At 34.9% G+C, this 20,334-nt stretch overlaps 2 protein-coding genes across 3 annotated transcripts; both read right to left on the minus strand.

Annotated features, from left to right (window-relative positions):
* Positions 1-806: 806 nt before the first annotated feature.
* Positions 807-12,609, minus strand: LOC145606645 (uncharacterized). 2 transcript variants are annotated; one of them, XM_081662451.1, is made up of 9 exons: positions 11,889-12,609; positions 7,607-7,747; positions 6,265-6,738; positions 5,958-6,098; positions 2,903-3,106; positions 1,846-1,938; positions 1,652-1,763; positions 1,154-1,210; positions 807-1,079 (listed from the first exon to the last, which is right to left on the minus strand). In XM_081662451.1, exons 1-8 carry the CDS (start codon positions 12,369-12,371, stop codon positions 1,167-1,169), a joined length of 1,692 nt encoding a protein of 563 aa, XP_081518577.1. In that variant the 5' UTR covers positions 12,372-12,609; the 3' UTR covers positions 807-1,079; positions 1,154-1,166. The 2 variants fall into 2 exon arrangements, with proteins under 2 accessions (XP_081518577.1, XP_081518576.1); XM_081662450.1 differs by having other exon boundaries at positions 807-1,210; positions 11,889-12,608.
* Positions 12,610-13,332: 723 nt separating this feature from the next.
* On the minus strand, positions 13,333-15,576 carry LOC145606646 (rhodanese-like domain-containing protein 9, chloroplastic). The gene is made up of 6 exons (XM_081662452.1): positions 15,428-15,576; positions 14,840-15,102; positions 14,523-14,673; positions 14,019-14,104; positions 13,810-13,914; positions 13,333-13,716 (listed from the first exon to the last, which is right to left on the minus strand). Exons 1-6 carry the CDS (start codon positions 15,466-15,468, stop codon positions 13,655-13,657), a joined length of 708 nt encoding a protein of 235 aa, XP_081518578.1. The 5' UTR covers positions 15,469-15,576; the 3' UTR covers positions 13,333-13,654.
* Between the last annotated feature and the right edge of the window lie 4,758 nt (positions 15,577-20,334).

Genomic DNA, 20,334 nt, shown 5'->3' on the forward strand with positions numbered 1-20,334 from the left:
TAAAATAATATGAAGTACTTCGTATCACACTATCTCCTATTCATACCCACATTCAATTAAATAATACGTAGTACTCCTGAAACTTTATGACTACATAAATCAAACAATTTGAAACAGAGGGAGTACTGTCACACAATTTTTTCGGTGGGTTAAGAAATACTCCTTAGAATGAAACAGAAAAAGACAAGTAAAAATGGAAGAGGTAAGCACATGGGATAGATTGCCCACTCTGGCACTCTGGTAATCTCATGCATGCATCCACCCATTATCTGTTGTTGCTTCCTTGGTCTTACTTTTCGTACCAACTTTTTAAGAGTTAGCATATCTTAACAAGTTAACATAGGATGCCTTGTCGTTGGTGGTGACTAGTGGGCTGGGTTAGCCCGAACCCCTTGGTTAGATCAGTTTACAGGTTGACCTCTTTTCAGTTCACCCTTAGCTCTGTCTCTGCGGTTCAAGTCCAAGGTTAGCTCCCTAAACTGGACCACCGAGCCCGAAAATGATAAAACTGTGAGGCAGAGGCTGGTTCATGAAAAGAGTCAAAATATGACAAATATGCTTTACTACGGAGTATAATAGACGTGGTCCATAAGCAAGTTATTTTACTTGATTAAGTCTTTAGATTTTACAACCAGTTCATATAACTCTAATACGTCCTCTGTTTCATATAAAGTAGTAAATCTGTCGGCTATCATGGTCAGTTTCGATTGTCTTTATACATACTAAAAAATTTCTAGGAGTATAACTTAGGGACTTAGAAACAAAGCTACAATACAACATCAAGACACTAACACACCAGCAGAACATGAAAAGCAAATCAAAACAATAAGAATGCACCATTTGAATAAGATATGCAATCAGACAACTGAAGAATCTGCAGTATCAAATTTCACAAAGTAGAGTGAAAACTACAAAAACTAAAAATTACAGGGAATTTCCTTACACGAAAAATTGAGGACGAGATTAGCTAGTGCAAAAATATGCACCCTGCCCAAAAGCTAACTTACAACTGCTGCAAACACTTCAGACTAGTATGTAAGCCTGGTTATGAGTTGTGTACACTATCAACTCTCAAAGGTGCTGATAATTGCAGGACTTTCAAGCCGAAGATTAGAAAACAGAGAAACATCCATCAACACCATCTCAATCAATGGCTAAAAACTGCATTAGTCTCCTTGTAAGCAGTATAGTTGGCGAACATTCCCAGAAGCTGTAACATGTATCAAGGAAACCATTAAAAACAGCAAAAAAGCACAAAACTAATCCAACCATCCAACACCCTTCTGCTTCATAAAGAAGTTTCATTTCCTTTATCTAGTTGTGAAAAATACTTACAAGAAACTTAGGGCCTGTTCGTTACTTTTGGTTTGTTTCCAGCCTTTTATTATTTTTTTAAAGAAAAACCAAAAACTGAAAACCAGAGTGGTTCACTTTTTATGTTGTCAAATTTCTAAATTATCATAATTTCAATACGATTGACTAATTTTGATTGAAAATATGGCATATGACTTACAATAACAAAAAACCAAAAAAAATTGCGATACTTAGCGGCCCTAAGTATATAATGTATTAGTTTCAATAATCTGGTTCATAAAGCTGTTGAAGCACACAATCCAAGCATCAGTGACACATTTAGAGGTTAAGCCTTTACCGTATAACCAATCTTTAAACAACACATGAAGTGCAGATGACAGTTCTCGCTTCTTGCTCTCATCTAGGGGAGTTTCCTGCAGAACTTGCTTGACCTCCCCCAGGTTTGTGTTCTGAAGGAAAAGAGTCATTTAATTAGACAATATATAAAAAATAACTATCACATCAAGTTATTTAGGAGAATTCAAAACATACATTTTTATGCTGAGAATTCATGTAAGCCTCAGGCAAAGAAAATGGGTTGTCTTTAGTGGCTCCAGGTACTTCGCCACCAAACCAGTTCGGAATCTGCATAACCAAATTGAACAATGACATGCAATTTCATAATCAAAGTAAATAAAATAAAAAATCTGTTTTCAGTCTACAAATGATTCTGACAGGCAGTCAACTTTTTTGATGTCCTTGAATTCCTCAGACATGAGCAAAACTCAAATTGGAGAAAAAATAGACCTTGGGTCCCCTTTTATTGGGACTATGTTTCTATTATTTTTGTTTCTAATTGGTCAGGGGCTCAGGAAATATTACAGACCTTACCAGGAGTTAGCCGCACCCATGAATAATATAAGTAAAACTGTTACTTTAGCTTTACTCATGTGACTCACGTCAGTAGCCAACATATTTAATTTCAACAGCTCCAATTATTTTGGTAAACACATTCAACAACTCCAATTTCACTAAAACCCTACTCAGTTTTTAATTTTTTTGGAAAATTATTAGTCAACAAATTAGCGGTGGTTGTTCTTGAATCTATAGTACCTTTAGTGATTCCTATATCTGCAGCTTGGTGTTCAGGCTCTTATATTTGCAACTACATGTTTCTTGGATTTTCTACAGTTGGTGTTCAGGTTCTTATATTTGCAACTTTAGCTGCAGCTTATATAGGCAAATCCCTGGAAGGTCATCATTGATTATTTGATTCAACTTAAAACAAGTCTATCTCTTGGTTAAGATCCAGGTAATATGTGTGGTTCAAGATACTTTATCAAGAAAACCCATCAAAATAACCTATTTAATTTAGAGCATGTAAATATACAGATACATAGTCTAGTCTGCCTTTAATTAAGCATATAACCCCAGGCACATTTCCAGCACAATTTCTTTTAAAAAGGAGGGAATTCTGCATACATATTCAAAAGATGAAAAGATACGAAGTAACGAAAATGCATAATCAGAGACTGATAATAAATAACTAGTGCTGATCAGATGAAGCAACATAAACAGGAGCAGCAGGTTGTAAGGAATTTAAGCTTACCAAAAAGTTTGTAAACTGATCTGGATCCAGCAGTGCAGCTGTCTCAGCTTGAGCATCAGAAACACCTGCAGGGTGTGATAACGAATCATGTGGATCAACCACACCCAATGGCAAAGGTTCATTCCACTGGTTGATAGTGGGCTCAATACCAACTTGACTCATGTGTTCCTCCAATTGTGGGTAAAATGTATTGTATGGAGCCACCTGAAAATTCATCAAGGATAAAAGTTTCTCTCATAAACAAGCAGTCAACAGGAGTATGCAAGAAAAGCTTCACAGTACACCGGCACAGGAAAAAAGCATAGGACGAACAGAAATTAAAAAAGATTGCATGCTCCCCAGGAAAAAAAAAAGAGTAAATAAACTTCACTGGCAATATCTATGGCCGTAAAAGGGGGTTGCCAAAAGTGCACGTAGGGATTGGGTAAGGAGTTGAGGACTAAACCAACACTGATTATAAACCATTTAAAGAAAGAATATTACAATGTACTACAAGTTCTGACAAAAACCTCATAAAACTTACATATCTAAGCATCTTCTGATGCAAGCAGTCAACAGTCATAACCAAATTAAGCTAACTAATTAGATGCACACTGATAGCCTGATACCAGAGGCCTTAAATTCATTATTGAAACAAATAGGCTTAAGGTCACTTCAAATTCTATAATTCTATTAGCATAAATTACCAGATACCCCTACCAATTGCAGGTCTCCATTCTTCAGTACTTGTTCACAGAAAACTGGCAAAATGCTTAGCCACACACATGAGCAGTTAAATACTTAAATATATCACAGTGACAAGGAGGGGTTATTTACTTTTCTCAGCAGACTCAATGTTTAAAAAGGCTGCACAAACCTATAAGAGAACAACCCTCTCAGTTGCTATTATCAATGCTGAAATTATGCAGGCAACAAACAAAAATTTGACGAATGTGTTTCTTTATGTTGTGCTTGAGCATCAGATCCCTGTTTGCTTCTCATTAGTTAAAATAATATTCTGTTCAGTTACCTCACATGTAATCTCCTATGGCTAATAACATTGAGAAGAGTGGATAAATTTCTTACTTGGATTATCATCTGAAGGTGCACTAGAGATTCTCATTGATCTGTATCCTACCAATCATTTGGAAGAATTAAAATGCACACATATGGATATTAAACACCCCTCCATCACTAGAATGGGTATGGTTTGGACCATAAATTCCATGTATAGACAGTAATCCAAACTATATTTGAATGATAATCCAAGAATCAGGATATTTAAGCCCACACGAGTGAATTTAATATAAAATTTATCTAGAAGTTAAAGGCCGGCTAGTAAAACTAGATAGAAAAGATCTATGGCATAGAGCAAGGCTACAAAGGCACTAGCAACGAAAGCTGTCAGAACCTGTCCCAATCCAAGATGATCCAACATGATCAACAAGCTTATTGACCCCAGCATGATTCAACCTGACCCAAACATTTAATATGACAGCTCTGAAAAAAAAACAAGTGGCAGAATAACTCAGGTTGAGGGGTGGAACTCAGCTTACTCTGTCAAAGTCATTTACCAAAATATTTTATTATTGGTAACTTATTTTTTCATTAACTTTAGCCACTTTACAGATTTTTAAAAAATGAAAATTTGGAAAACAAAATAACTCAATAACCATATGGTTAATAGAAGACGAATAAACCAGCAAGGACACCCAAAATTTACAAGAAACAGGTGATACCAGAGTTAGCAACCTAGCAAGCGAAGGTAGAAGTACAAGACTACAGAAATGAGGGTTTGGAGGTAAAAACAGAAATCCAGGAAATATCTGACTGTATAAGCAGCAATCAATCCTTAGGTTACATATCTGAAATGGGAATCAATTTGACTTAATTTCTACGAGTACAAATTTTTGGAATTTGGATAATTACACCCAAGTACAAGATTAATCAACAGCGAGCACAAGTTGCAAATACGGAAAATTTATGTTTGTTTTGTTGAGTCAGGTTACTCAGGTACGACCTACATTAAATCCGTGAAATTGATACCATTGTGTCAAAGAATGGATTAAACAATGTGAACATCTCTACAATAAAAAAAGAAGATACACATGAAGCACAAGTCACAGTTCAGTTTCATATAAACACCAAATTGATGGAGAACCACTATTAGCTCCAAAATTTAAATAAGAACAATTTAAAGTACTTACTATTTGAAAAATACGAAATAAATCCTATGTCCACCAAAATCAATTTACTATCACAAGTGCACAGCAATAAAGCAAAAGACCTAACATTCCGTAAGTTGTTTTCTAGTGAAGCATGCCACAGTGCTGTCTGCCCATTTCAGTTAACTTTACTGGCACCAACCTCAACTCCTAATTCCGTGCAAGTGACCATATAAGGAAGGAAAACCATCTATCATCCATAAGAGTGATTTTAGTATTGAGGTTTCAGCCATTAGTTGATAGCCATGCATCCGTTATTACATGGTCATTAAGCTACACATCATTTGTATAACTGAATATTTCAACTAGTAGTACAACACAACTCACAATCATAAAACCTAACCTCTAGCTCACCAAAAGCTCACACAATTTTAATGAATATCATCTATGCCTCGAGATTTTTATACTTAAGTATCTTTCTCACATTTAACTAATTCTGTCCTGCGGAGAAGTGACTTCTAGTAGCTGGTTATTGTTGGCAGCATATTCCTAACTCATCAAACACTACACTACTACAGTGCATGACAAAATTGACTTGCTTTCAAATATTCTATTAAGGCTACAAAACAGTCATGATAAAGAGCTAAAAATGACCAAGGCCTCATTAATTTCAAAGGTCAGCTACTCCTTTACTCTGGCCATCAACTCATTCTTAGAAACAGAAGATATGATGGCTGTGTGTGTGTGTGTAGAGAGAGGAGGGGGAATCAGTCAAAGACCACCAATCAAACACAAAAAGGTGATGGGTCAATGTATTGCAAAATGTTACAGTGGAAACTTTTAAACATAGATAAATATGGAGCATATACATTAGGAGGCTGATGGTGAAGTTGCAAATAAGAGTGGCATACCTGTAGTTTATGATTATCACCAATAATAAGAGGTCTTTGATTGACTCCCAAGTAAAACATGCACTCACGACAGTTGGCAATACAGATTCGTTTTGCTGCAGAGATGACATGAACTCGCTCACAGTGTTCTACTCTTAGAGCCTGTTGACATGATCATTGTCATAACAACTGTGCTGTCAGTTTCACATCTAACTCAGAACTCACATTTAGGCATCACCAACTAAAATTAAACAAATAAAGAAATTCATGGGATCATCTGGGTCAGTAAAGATGAGAAATATAACTTATTCCACAAATGGATCATTACCTTACCAACAGCTCCAAGAACTATAGTTGCATCAGAGCAGCCATATATGGTGGCATATCTCAAGGGTGCCAGAATATAGATAACAGAATCATGGCAATTTAGAACCTTAAGAGAAGAACCTTTCACATCAGCTGCTTGTTTCACATAAGAGGACTTAGAAATCCCTTCAATAAAAGTCAGGCCTCTTGAGCTTGTTGAAGCCTTAGCTGAGCTTGAATTGGCATCAGACATAGCAATGTCTTGATCAGAGCCATTTTCTTTTGCAGTGGCCCTCTCAGCTATACGTTCCAAGGCATCAGCTATCTTCTGAAGAAGCCAATCATGAACTTGTGCTGCAGGTACAGGTGCAGCAGGCATATCAGGGTCTGAATTTGCAAAAAAGGGCGCTGCTTGGCTTAATGGTACTACTTCAGACCCCTTCACACCAAATTGAATCAAAAAGCCAAGGTGTTCAAACCTTTCCATTGGCAATACCTGTCATAAAATGCAGTTCAGATAAATCAACAAAAGTTGAGAGAAGAAAAATGAAAAGGCACAACAAAGAAAGAAATTTAGGGGGCCTAAAAATGGCAGGTTCCTCAATTTTTTATTTTATTTTTTTTTTCATAAGAAAGACCAAACTTTTACAGATACCATTTCCTTCCAAATTAGAAGAATAATTAACAACCTCATATAATTCCTTTAGCAAGCAACATTGCAAATCAACTTTTCTGGTCAGCTAAACACAGAGCATCAATAGGACTACAAGCACCATTATTATGACCAAGAACAATCCTTTTTTTTTTTTTTTAAATAGATGGTATAACATTTTATCTAAAATGGAAGAAAAATTAACAATCTCATAAAATTCCTTTAGTCAACAATGCAAAATTAACTTTTCTGGACAGCTAAACAAAGTTACTAACTTCAACTAATCAATGTACTGCATGGATAGTTAAATTACCCCTTTGCTTCTCTTTTTTCCATTTGACGCATATGACAAATGACATGTTGCCCACAGAAAATCTTATCTGTCAGTTAGCACGAATGCACAATGACAACAAATTGTTCAAGAAGGACTCAGTTATAAGCCTTGACACGCATTGTTACTACAAAGATCACAACTAGAAACAAAGTGGTCTTGGTATCTGTCCCACATCACTTCCTCACACTAGTGTTAAGGAACAATGAGATAATTAAAGCTCTAATTGATCACATTTCAATGCACACACAAACATCTACCATACATCTCCAAATCTACAACAGATAATATAAATAAAGCAGTAAATCAATCAAGAGAAGTCAGAAAATAATTCTTCCAGGAATATACAACTCTATATGATAGATGATAGTTGCAACTAACCAGGGATTCGTCACCTTCCCCTTCAACTGGCTCTGCTAAGAGGGTGAGGATATTTGCCAAGTGTTTTTGCAAGTAAGATAATTGATGAGCTTCTTCATCTGCTTGTGATGGCATGAATTTACGAGTATTACTGCGTACAAGCTGAAAAAGGAGTAGACATCTTGCAGTCAGATACCAAAAGCAGATAGTTGATGGTATTATTACTAACACAAAGGGGTAAGTAGCAACCAAAGTAGTTAGCAAGAACAATAATAGTACTAATTTGCTGATTCTTATTACTAGATAAACATTCAGCTCCACCTCCGTTCAAGATTGCCATGTGTTAAATAAATCTGAATATTAGGTATTTTTACAGAAACTAACAGAATGCAGGATTAAGCTCAAAATTAACCTACAAAAAGTAACTTATGAAAGGTTCAGAAGACACAAATTCATGAATTTTCTATAACAACCGTTAACAGGTCCACCAGCATTCTAACAGTGCGTTTGGGAACCAAGGTTTAGTAAGGAAATATGAGTAAAAGTGTAAACATCAGGAGTTTTAAAAGTTAAACACATATATACTTTTCCTCATATTTCCACATTAATTTGGTTCCCAAACAAACAATAAGGAACATGCGATGAACCGAGGCCATAGGGATTATGGAGCTTAGGGCAATAGGTGAAGGCCATGTAGCATAGAAACAATTTGGATTTCTGAAACAGATACAATTTAGAAATGGAAGAAATTGGGTTGTACAACTAAATATCATAGTCAAGAGTGGGCCTGAATAAGATTATATAGCAATATCGACAGGATAGTAATGAAAAGGGGAAGCCAATGATGCTACAATGTCATCACAACAAATAATCTCCTTTCAGGTAACAGAAAATAAGAACATAAACAGACACAAACGGACCAACTGAACAACTGAACAACACCTAACATTATAAGTATGAAGTACATATTTGTGTCTCAAAATTTTGAAAAAGAAGCCTTAATGAGGATTAGGGGGGAAAAAACGAATCCACCTTTTTCTGGAGACTCCACTACTTCTCATAATCCATCTCCCTCTTCTTGGTTGACCATTTATGCCCCTATTTCGTAATCCTTTAAACTTTCCATTCCCATGTTAATTATAAGATTAATTTGCCTTCCACATTATTACGTCCTCTTTCTATTCCTCCTACCAGAAAAAGTATGAGCAAGTGCTTATGTATTCACTCATCCATTGATTGGGGACTTGAAGTAAGCAAAACATATCACAAAGCCTTTGGTTGTGGAGAGAGATCAGTTTGTGAAGCCAAACCTTTAAACCTCACAAAAGCTTTTGCCAACAATACTTAAACTATTTCTCCCTTCTTTTTTATCCCTTTGTGCCACCTCTAGGCCTAAAAATGAGCGCATTTACACACTTGGCATTACACCTCACAAATGTTTCAGCCATGACACCATAGTTTTGGGGATCTTTTGTTCAAATAACCTGACGTTTCACCTTTTTACCTTTAGACCTACGCACTACCAAAATATTTGGACCTATACCAAATCATTTCGACTAATTAAACTTTTTACACGTGTTAATAACCAGGTTAGGGGCGATTAGGAGACCAAGTCACAAATATTTGTCTTCATTTGTTTCTTACCTTCTTATCTTACTCCTCTCAAACCTTACATTTTCATTTACATTTTAAAGGTCTGCAATCTAAATTGAAAATGAGTATAATGAAATTAATGTACTAAGAAAAACAGACTTGATTGGACTCGTAGGTTGTAGATTTCTTTGCAGAATGACTTCAAAGCTGGTGCTTTCTGATCCACATTCCGAGTCGGACTTGGTTTTGGAGTCTTGATTATTAATCAGCTCTAATTCTGTACCATCAGGTCCGACCATTGCCATTCGTAATCAGGTGAATAATAGGTATGCCGTTAGAAGCTAATAGTAGATTTCCACTTAGGTTGTGAGCCAAGTGTAAATCTATGTCCATACCCACTTGGGAGAATGTAGACGTTGGATATATACCAGCCATGGGTGCTAGGTAAGGTGGATATGAGTATAAGGGAGGAGATATCTGCCTCCCCTTCTTCATGAATGTGTCTAAAAATTGATAAAGTACACTCTCCTTTGCTACACCTATTTTAGTCACTTTTCCCTTTCAAAAACAAGTACGGTTACCTTTACATTTGACTTTTAAGATAAAAAAAGGTCATAATTTCAAATAAATAATCTAGCAAAAGTACTCCACACGAAATTAAACTAAATAAATAACTCAATATAATCTTTGACAAATTTATTGTTAAATTAAGCCTAGCCAAGTGTGGAACAATATTTAAGAAGAATAAGTAAAAAAAAAAAAAAAAAAAAAATTGATAGGCTAAAGCTCATGTCTCTAAACTAATAGCTTAGTACACCAATTATATATAAAAGTAGATGTATCTAGAGCTAAGACCTTTGCTTGACAGACGTGGGATCTATTCTTTTAAGGGTGTATTTTGATTCACCTGGTTTTCATTTATATGAGCTTATTTATGAATTGAACTTGGGTAACCCTTAGCAACCTTTATCTGAACTTAGCTAACTATAATTAGTTTGCTTGACTTTAAGCTAAAGACCAAGGCCTTTTAGTGTGAATGTGTGATTGGGGTAATTAAGAGAGATAATGGCAAAGAGGGGTTGTGAGAATGGAATAAGAAAATTTCAAACTAACACATGCCATCTGATGTTTCCTCTTCCCTTTCACTCAAGCTTGTGGTTAGAATGGTAAATGAAATTCAAAGCTAATCATCCTTTAGTGCAATTTTTGAAGGAAAGGGGGCGAGGGGAGAAGATTGTTATCTAGCGCGGATTAGTATGTTGACAATGCCTTCCCCTGTGCAACTAACTCAAAGAAGTTTCTTTCTCTAGACTCTAGCTTTTTTCAAAGAGGAGGGAGCTACTTTGAACATTATCATAGCCACCAGATTTTAACAAAAACTAATGTTGGAGTTTAGGATCCACCATATTCAAAAGATTTAATCACATTTGATTAAAAAACCTAACACCCTGTCCTCAGCATACCTCTTATTTAAAGCCAATAATAGTTGCATTATCAAGATGATGACAGTACCTACATTTGGAATCCTGGGTCAATCTTAGCAATACCATATTACTTGACATATTATTTGACCTACCTAGCCTCGATCGTATCCTAACCAAAAATTCTCCTTGCATTAACTGTCAAGGTGTCTCCTCATATCATACAGGGCTAATAACCTGATGAATGAGGAGTAAAAAAAATATATAAATATATAAATCCTTCTCTGACCAGTGAACAAATTCGTTACACATATATAAAGTATAAAGACCACGAGTGATCAAAGAAAGCACCTCCAATAGGCAAAAACTTCTGCAGGTATGGTGTCATTAGAACCCATAAGATACTATCAAAGGGGGAAAATTTACAAAGAGCTGAAGGCCTCCTCACACTTATTTTCAGATTGCATAAATAATTAAAGCCAACTAGCCAAGTAATCACCAAAGCCTTCCAAATCCTATCAATATCCAACAAAATATAACCTAATGCTCTGCACAAGCAATCAAATCTAGTGAGTTAAAATGTAAGTGTGTAATTAGCTGTCCAAATCAAAAATAATTAATGTAGACTATAAAGTCCAGAAAACCTTTCTTTTGAGTCAAATCAAGCCTATTCCACAATCAAATAGATATCAAGACAGCTAAACCTTAGATGTTAGATTAGAATATACAGGCCTTACCATGATAGTCTAATCCTAGGCCAGCATAATAGTGCTAAACAACACTCCTAGCAAAATAACCATAACTTTTCATTTTGCACTCATAAAAAAGCAAGAATAAATTCCGTATCCTTGCTCTTCTTACAATGCCACCAAAAACCTTCTCCCCTAAAGAACTGTATCGAATCGCAAAACAAAATTAACCGAACTAATAACAATTCCATCCTATATACCAAAGTTGCCATTATTTTCTCATTCCATTTCATCAAACCATCTCTTTCTCCCCCAAGTCTCACTCCACATCTCCCATAATTATGTAATCCATTCAAATTTTGAACCTCTAAACTCTCCAATCAAAATTCAAGCAATATAACCATGTTCCTAGTTTTGAATTCTCGATTCCGAAAGTGCTACCCTGTAAATTACAACAAGACAACAACCTCTCTTGCTAATGCCAATCAACATTCAATCAAAACTCACCCAAGAAACATCCACAAAGACTCTCCATTTCACAGCACAAATCATAAATTTCAAACAAATTCAAATAAAAATCATAAAAACCTAAAAATTTACCTGAAGAGGAGAGAGAGCAGACAAATAACCATCAAACGCCGAAGTCGAGGGCCAAACATCAGCAACAGCAGCAGAATCCTTATGAGTCCTAGGCAACAGCCTCTTATACGACTGAATATACAAAAACAAGATCAAATCATACACATTCACCCCAATCGCCGGCACATCATCCGGCTTCGCAACAACAAGAGGATCAGAATCATTCGGAAGAACAGCGGCAATCGTATCAATAACAAGCCTGGAATGTTCCTCAGAGATTTGCAGAACATCAGCAACAATCGACGGATTAACTCGGAGAGAATCGGATTGTTGAAGAAGCTTCTCTTTTAGGGATCCGATTGAAGCGGCGGCGTCGGTGAAGATGAGCTTAGGGATTGGAAGGAGGCCGTACTCGAAGGGCTCCCGACGAGTGTGGAGTGTGATTGGATCTTTGGTCGGCGTTAATGGCGGCGAAGAAGGTGGTGCGTCGGTGTTTTCCGCCATTGAAATGGAGGAGAGAGAAAATGGAGGTGATGAGAGAGAAAATGGGGGATTTTTTTTGGATCGAGAAGAAGTTTTAAAAAGAGGAGAGAGAAAGAAAAAGAGAGTGAGAAGTGGCGGTAAGAGAGGAAGGAAGAATAGTAAAGACTAAAGAGGTGTTAGCTCCGCCACATGATGGTTAATCACGGTGGTTGGTTCATCGTTTTTTTCTTTAGATTTTGTTTTTGTTTTTGTTTTTGTTTTTTTGAGTTCATTTATTAAAATTGTGAAAATAATTAATGCAAAATCTTACAAAAATTCTATGCTTGTGTATTTATTATGGTTTTGATTATTACATTAGACTAGGTTACATTATTGTGATGTGAGTTGTTATTAGATAATGTTTTTGACATGGATTATTGGATGAACAATTTTTTTAAGAAATTGGAACTTTTAAGTCCGTTGATTTAGGTTTGATTATCTATTTGAGGTGACAACCAATTGGTTGTTGGTATAGTGGTGATTGGTACTACACTTGGTAGGGAGGACCCGTGTTCGATTCCCCGCAACAACGATGGGAGGGTACTGTACTCAACAAGTCGTCAGCAGCAAGGATTCTCATCAGATATAGCAATGGGACAGTTTTAGGAGCTCGTGCTTTCAACCTTAGCACCACCAAGATTTTCATAACAGAGGTCATGACTCTTCACAAATTGATCATACTATTAAATACATTTGTCCTCTTCTTAGCAATTTCGATAACTTGAGCATTCGTCATATCTTTAGGGAGGCAAATCAAGCTACGGATTGGATAGCAAATGTTGGTCAGGGTAGTGATAATTCTTCTTTATTTTCAATCCTTTCTTCCGACACATTAGGAATTCCCCTCGTGAGGAGGGTTTTCTAATGTTTAACTTTTTCTTACTATTGTAAAAAAAAAAATAATAATAATAATAAATAATAAATTAAAAAAAAAAACTTAGGCTATACATAAACCTCTTGATATATCATTATGATCAATTTAAGGAAATAAATTGTAAGTAACAACTATATGCATGCTGCAAACAAAACATGACAGGAATCAACCTCCATAGCCATCACATTCGATACAAATACAGCAAAAAGGATGCATTTTACATAATTTCAAGCTTGGTATCAAAAATTGGAATGAAACCTGTGATTCCAAGAACACTACAAATAACGAACTCTTAGACTAGACTTGTATAGTGACAGAAAATAGCAACAAAAACGCTTTTCTACTACTATTTTTTCTGCTGCATTCACCTCAATACCTCATCATTGTTGGTCTAGCTTGGGGGCAGCAGCTTTTCTGCTTGGTCAGGGAAGAAGGTGACGAACAGAAATGCACCTGTATGTTGAAAATGAAACCAATGTCAGCAAGAAAAAGTTAGCATCATATGGAGATTCCTTAACTTGAAGGACAAATAGAAGACTGACTTACAAACAAGAATAGTTCCAAGTACTGCTGAAATCTTTCCCTGAACTGTAATCAAGCCGGCTTTACCAGCATTTTGTAGCTCAGTGGAACCAACAGATTCAAATGTTCCTACATAGAAGTTACGAGCATTTATCGAATATTGTCAATTGTCGTTTCCTGATATCATAATAGCATGGCACATAAACTCGTGTTTTGCATAATCCCATTAGTACCTGGTTTTACAGACTGAAGCCCAGATGTTATGCATGCTACATTCTGAAATCCATATTCTTCCAATTTCCTAGCAGCAGCTGTAGACCTGTAAGGGTTCAATCGAATATACAGTCCAATGTTCTTTTCATAATTCATATATGAGTAACATGACTCATCACATAGGTCTACTATAAACTAAGGGTTAAAGGACTTGGAGCAAATGAAACTATTGCAAAAATTTGGTGACAAAGTTACAGGAATTAAACTCCTTTTAATTTGTTCTGTTATACTAAAATTACAATGTAACTTCTGATTAATAATTCAATAACCGTTACATTGTGAACTCTTAGGAATGCCTCACCAAATTCATATACATATTGATCTTGTAACGAATTCATGTGGATCAACACAAAATCTGTTAGCAGTGGTAATTGATCCTAATGAACGGATCAATTCTAATCGGCATACAAGCAAGCAAGATATATCGGAAATTATATGTAGTTATTTAAGCTAGAGATACCAACCTTAATCCTTCCTGACATACAAGTAATAACTTAGTATTAGGTGAAAACTGGCTCTTTATAGACTGCACAAATTCAGGGTTTTGTTTAGTGAAAGGCAATCCAAAGAACAACCCAGCAAAATTGTTGTGCAGAGTCCTTTTTATGATTGTGCCTGCACAATATCAATAATTCGTCAAATTAACAAGTGTCAAACTAGACTAAACGTTTTTTAAGAGATGAAATGAAGAGTTCGAATAACATAGTTGAAATGTCAATTATCAAATGAGCACTAATCAATTAATTGAAGCACGATTATAGTATAAAGAATGAGAGTGTACCAGGGTCATTGTCTTGGTTTTCAATGAAAAGGGGAACATGATAACACGATTTGATATGAGCGCGCTCAAATTGAGATTTATCTCGAACATCCACAACAGCATAACCATTAGCCTTTACAAGTTCTTTAGCCTCATCAGCATTTACATAATTAATTTCTGCCTTAATCCCAAATTGTCTTCTTTGACGAAATGATCTCTTAGGAAGCACCACCCATGATTTACCAGAACTCTGGAATGCCAAGCAAGATGCTCGAAAATAATCACTGAAAACATTTATCTTAAACTCTCATTCAAATTTGACAAATACAAATAATAAGGTACTCTACCGTTGTTTTACCATTTATGTTTAATAACATTGTTTTTTGTTAGTGTTAGTGAGGCGCAGCCCCAAACATTTAGGGCTGCGCCCATCACTAGCACCCGAAAAAAAGAATTGGTACATATATACACCGGTGATTGTTTAATACTTACTCGATAAAATTATACCATAGTACAAATAAGATTTAAAAGGTGTAACAATCTACAATATATGTAATTTATTTATGATCATACAAAAATTGGAAAGAAAATAAAGAGAAAGGGGGATACCTGCGAGGAGGAAGCAGTGTAGAGTAGTTAAGTGTGGCCATGGAAGGAGTTTCGAGACACAACACCTTCAATTAGTTGCCAAATTCTTTCTCTATCTACTCTTACTCTCTCTCTAACGGTCATGGAAAAGGGGTCCATGAAATTGAAGATATGCAATGGGTTTATGCCACGTGGCGAAAGAAATCGGATAATTTATGTTATTTGTGATTGCTAGAGATTTCTGGTTTCTGTACTTTAGTTAGAACTTAGAAGAAGTAGTATTACTCATCCAATAATCCTACTACGTATAAGCCCTCTTTGTCAAATACGGCCTTAGTAATTTACTATTCTTATTGCATACAACGAGCTTGGTTAAAGTAGTCAAAGTAAATAAATTAATAATATTAAAAGTCAAAGTTGTACATGTATTGTAAAATCGAGATAGTAAGTCACATAATTACCTATATTTCTATACTTTAATACTAAGGGCTTGTTTGGTTGCCTTTAGTTTCTATGGGCACTTAAAATTCCCATGAATTTCCTTTTAGGTGTGTTGTTTGGTTGACATTAAAAAGCAAAAATGGAGGAAGTCACAATTCACGGGAATTTTCACTTCCCACAAAAAATGTGAAGTTAATTATTTACCCACCCCTCCCTTGGTCATTCATAATTCCCATGATTTACAAATTTTTAGATGACAACCAAACATATTTATGAAATTCCTAAGAATTTTAATAAAGGAAGTAATTTCCCATGAATTAGAATTTTCCATGGGAATTTACTTCCTACATCAACCTAACAAGCCATAAGTATATTTTTTTCAAGAGCATGTGATGTAAACAAATTTGATCTCAGGTCTTGTATATATACCACCAAGACTTTAATCAAATAAGCTAGTTGATCATCCACAAAACATATAAATTAATGAGAAGTTTTTGTAAAACCTTATAATATGACTATACAAATGGTTATGGACATTATATTATACTAGTAGGACCGATTGAATTTATTATTTACATACTCCCTCTATTTTTTTTTTTTTTTTCTAAATGTATCACTTGAGATTTTGCACTAATCATATGTTATTTTTTACTTACCTTTTTTTTTACTACTATACAATTTATGATCATGGTCATATTGTTGAATTTGTTACAATGTCTACTTTCATAATATAAGTTTGTTTTAATTTGAATTTATATCCAATTAAAGATATTAATTGTCAAAGTTATGCGTCGATCGACAAGTGTGAAAACTCAAATGATGCATTTAAAAAAATAGAGGGAGTAATTCATTTTGGCCAATGTTAGTGATCAATACTGAGAATTTTTGGTTATGAACATTGTATTATAGGACCGACTGAATTTTTTTGTTATGAGCATTATATCATAGGACCTTTTTATAGTTTATGGAGGGAGGTCGAGGTTGCGCTTTATTATTATGAAGAACAAACAAATGCCAAAATCTTCAAAAAAAAAATAAAAAGAAAAAGAAAAAAAAAATGAAAAAAACTGTCAAAATGTCGACGCAAGTTGCACAATTGCATAGAGAAGCAACATGAGTCATATACTGATTCCGAATGTCCACTTAAGTCTCACCCACGTGTGATGGATGCTTTTAGGAACAAATCATGTGAATATATGCTCTTATTAGTCTTATAGTCCTACTACGGAGTACGTACAGTACTATTTCGAAATCAAAATTCTCTACTGCATGGAGTAGATGATCTAGATGTTCAATTGTTTCTGAGGTGACACTCACTGAACTCACATATGGCCTTATCTCCATATGGCATGAGAACTTTGTTTATAAATTTATAATAGACGGGAAAAACACGTGGGAGAGAAGTCGAAAAATTCATAAATTAGTACCCATAATGAGATTCCATCTTAAAATCAATTGATACGCTTGGATTATAAACTGCAAGCTCTTTGCATTTTTTTTTTTCAATTTGAAACAAACAATTATTATTCACACTTTATAATACTCAGTTTCTCTATTTGTTTCCATTTCAATTCCATTCCAATATTGGAGGGGAGAAAAATAGAGGGATTATATTGTAAGAATTTGATATCTCCGACAATGAAGAGATTAAAAAGGACAATTCATCTTCTTCTTTTTTTTCCGTCCCCTCCCTTTCTCTTTCCTCCCCTTCACCTCCCTTCCCTTTTTTTTTTTCATTTCTTTATCCAACTATCCAAACACACCGTAAATGAAGATTAGTGTAACTTGACGAGCAAAATAACATCATATGTTGAAGCTTATGAGTTTTGATGATGATGAATAAAAGCAAACTTCAACTACTGCAATTTTTCTGAGTGTTGAATAAGAACAGGTGAAGTTGACTTTGGAAGTGGAAAAGTAACCTATCTTTGAAGACTCAAGGAGATCTAAAGAAAAGTTTATAGTAAATAGAAGAAGAGTTCCTCAATGGAACTAGCTGTGATCCTTAATAGGAACACAAAGAGAAGTTCCCTAATAGGAGCTTCACAACAAGCTAAGAAAGACTTGCTTGGACTATGTTGAAGACAACAAGTTCCATTAGAATTTGGTCTGCGAGTTCGAAAGGAGCTGGAGAGTTGAAGACAGCAGGAACTCAGGCCTGGTCTGCGTAGAACCCAAATTAATCCGTACAATTCATCGATTGAGGAGACAATCAAGCAATAGACTAAAAATCTTATTAAGGTTTTTGTTAAGTTTATTTTTACTAGGATTGTTGTAAATATGTTTGGTTAGTTTATGCATGAAATCTATTAGAAGCGTGGCAAAGCTTGGCAAGCTTTTAAATATGGAAATTAAAGCTTTATAAAAGATAAATTATAAGTCTGGGACTTAGGTTGGGTTGAATAGGGTTCTAATGTGTAGCAATTTCATTCCAGAACTTGTGAGTAAAGTTCTGTGAGTAATATAATAGGTTGTAACTAGGTGTATACCCTATTATAGTGGATTGGTTTTTGTTTGAAATCTCTTGAAGGGTCGAGGTTTTACTTCCAGCTGGGCCCTGGAAGGAACTCACTACAATTCACCCCTCCCTTCTTGAATGTCTATAGTAATGGAATGACCAGCCCGAACCTAGCTAACAATGAAGCGCCTTACTTACAGGTTCCAAGCCTGGTGAGAAACCCTCTTTTTGGCTCTCGTGTGAGTGTTGTCGTTCTTTGCCAACTAAAATAGAAAAGGTTATTGTGGCCATTTGGTCACCTGTGATACTAGGACCTATAGGTGAAAAATTCCTTTGTACCTCATTTCTATTTTTTATGTGAGTTGAGCGAGGTTTTGCCCTCACAAATTCCTCAAGCTTTGATAAGCGACTATATACCTCTTAGTAGGCTGGTCAACAAAAAGTATGTAGCCACGAGTCAAAGAATTGAAAGGATACCAATTAAGCTGACCATTAATTAATGACTAATTTGAACACGAACCATGTTGAAGGAAGTCGGAAACTTGGTAAAATGACCCCGATCAGGAAGTTCAATCAAATTGTGATTACGACTCTAAGGTAAGATGAAGGATCCTAGTGAACCAACTCCTCTCACAGATAAAGATTGAGGGGAGATAAGGGTATCTCCTTATTTCGGTTCCAAGCAAATATAGTTAGAGTCGCTCGAACTCATTACCTTAAAGTCACAAGATAAATCCCCCTTAACTCTAACTCCACCAAAGTTGCTTGGTTATTATTATCATGTGAATGGAATTCAAATTGTCATACAAATTTATGTAGAACTTTTATTTTCATTACATTTTATTTTCATTATCATTATGAATTACGGACTTATCAAACGGACCGTACTATGTTGATGGACATATATTGTTACTTTATTGAGAAAATTGGAACCTTGTACCTTTTCTTTAAGGGTTCTAGCTGCATTCCCACCGCTTAATTTTGGATGAACTAAGTATTTAGTGACTTCCACCTCGATCCTACTTCCAAGTGGAGATGGAAATCTATCAATTTGTTTCAACTTAGTCGAAGTGATTGTTATAACACTTGCCGAATATATCGTTGAAAAGAGGAGTAGATTGTAGAGGTTGACAAACCTTTTCGATAATTAGTTGCTAGTTGTAAAAATATTGTCATGGGAAATATATAAAATGTAATGTTATTTAGGAGGATTTGTCAAATATTTTGTTACAATTGAGAATGAGCAAAAGTAGATGGCTACCATTGAGAATTTTTCAATTATTTTTATTAAACTTAAATTAATTTTAATGATTTAAACATATTTTTAAGCAGATTTCTATTATATTTATACTTTAAAGTTACTTAATCTTATTTATTAAAACTTATTTGCTAAATTGAGCTTATTTTTTATGAAATTTTAATGATTTAAACATATTTTTACCAGTTTTCTATTATATTTATACTTTAAAGTTACAAAATCTTATTTATTAAAACTTATTTTACTAAATTGAATTTATTTTTTTATGAACCAAACTTATTAGCTAGGTTAAGAGATCGAACAAGGCTTAACTATTGCTTTATAGAAATCTCAATTGTAACAAACGTGATAATTATGGCTCGGTTATTAATTGTTTTAGAGTTATTTTAATGACAAATAAATAATAGTGTCTCAGTTACAACCTATTACTCTCAATCTTCCTCCTCCACTACGTTTGTAGTAAGTAATTTTTGAAATTTTCGCACATGTCAATTGCATAGAGAGGGCTAGCTACTTTGACATTTGACACTTTGACTATATGGAGTGGCTGAAAACTTCTTGGTTTATGTTAGGATGATTAATTTCCACACAAAAATTTGTTTTCTCGTAAAAGGATGATAACATGTAAAATTGGTTCATATACGATTTTATCAAGGGCTTTTTTTTTTTTTTTTTTTTTTTTTTTTTTTTTTTTCACAAAAGCGATTTTATTAAGTTTTGGGAGATATACATGTTCCTCAATTTAGTTGCAAATGCTTGTGTGACTTTGAT

The sequence above is a fragment of the Chenopodium album genome, chromosome 23 (assembly GCF_948465745.1).
Source record: "Chenopodium album chromosome 23, dcCheAlbu1.1, whole genome shotgun sequence".
NCBI classification, from domain to species: domain Eukaryota; kingdom Viridiplantae; phylum Streptophyta; class Magnoliopsida; order Caryophyllales; family Amaranthaceae; genus Chenopodium; species Chenopodium album.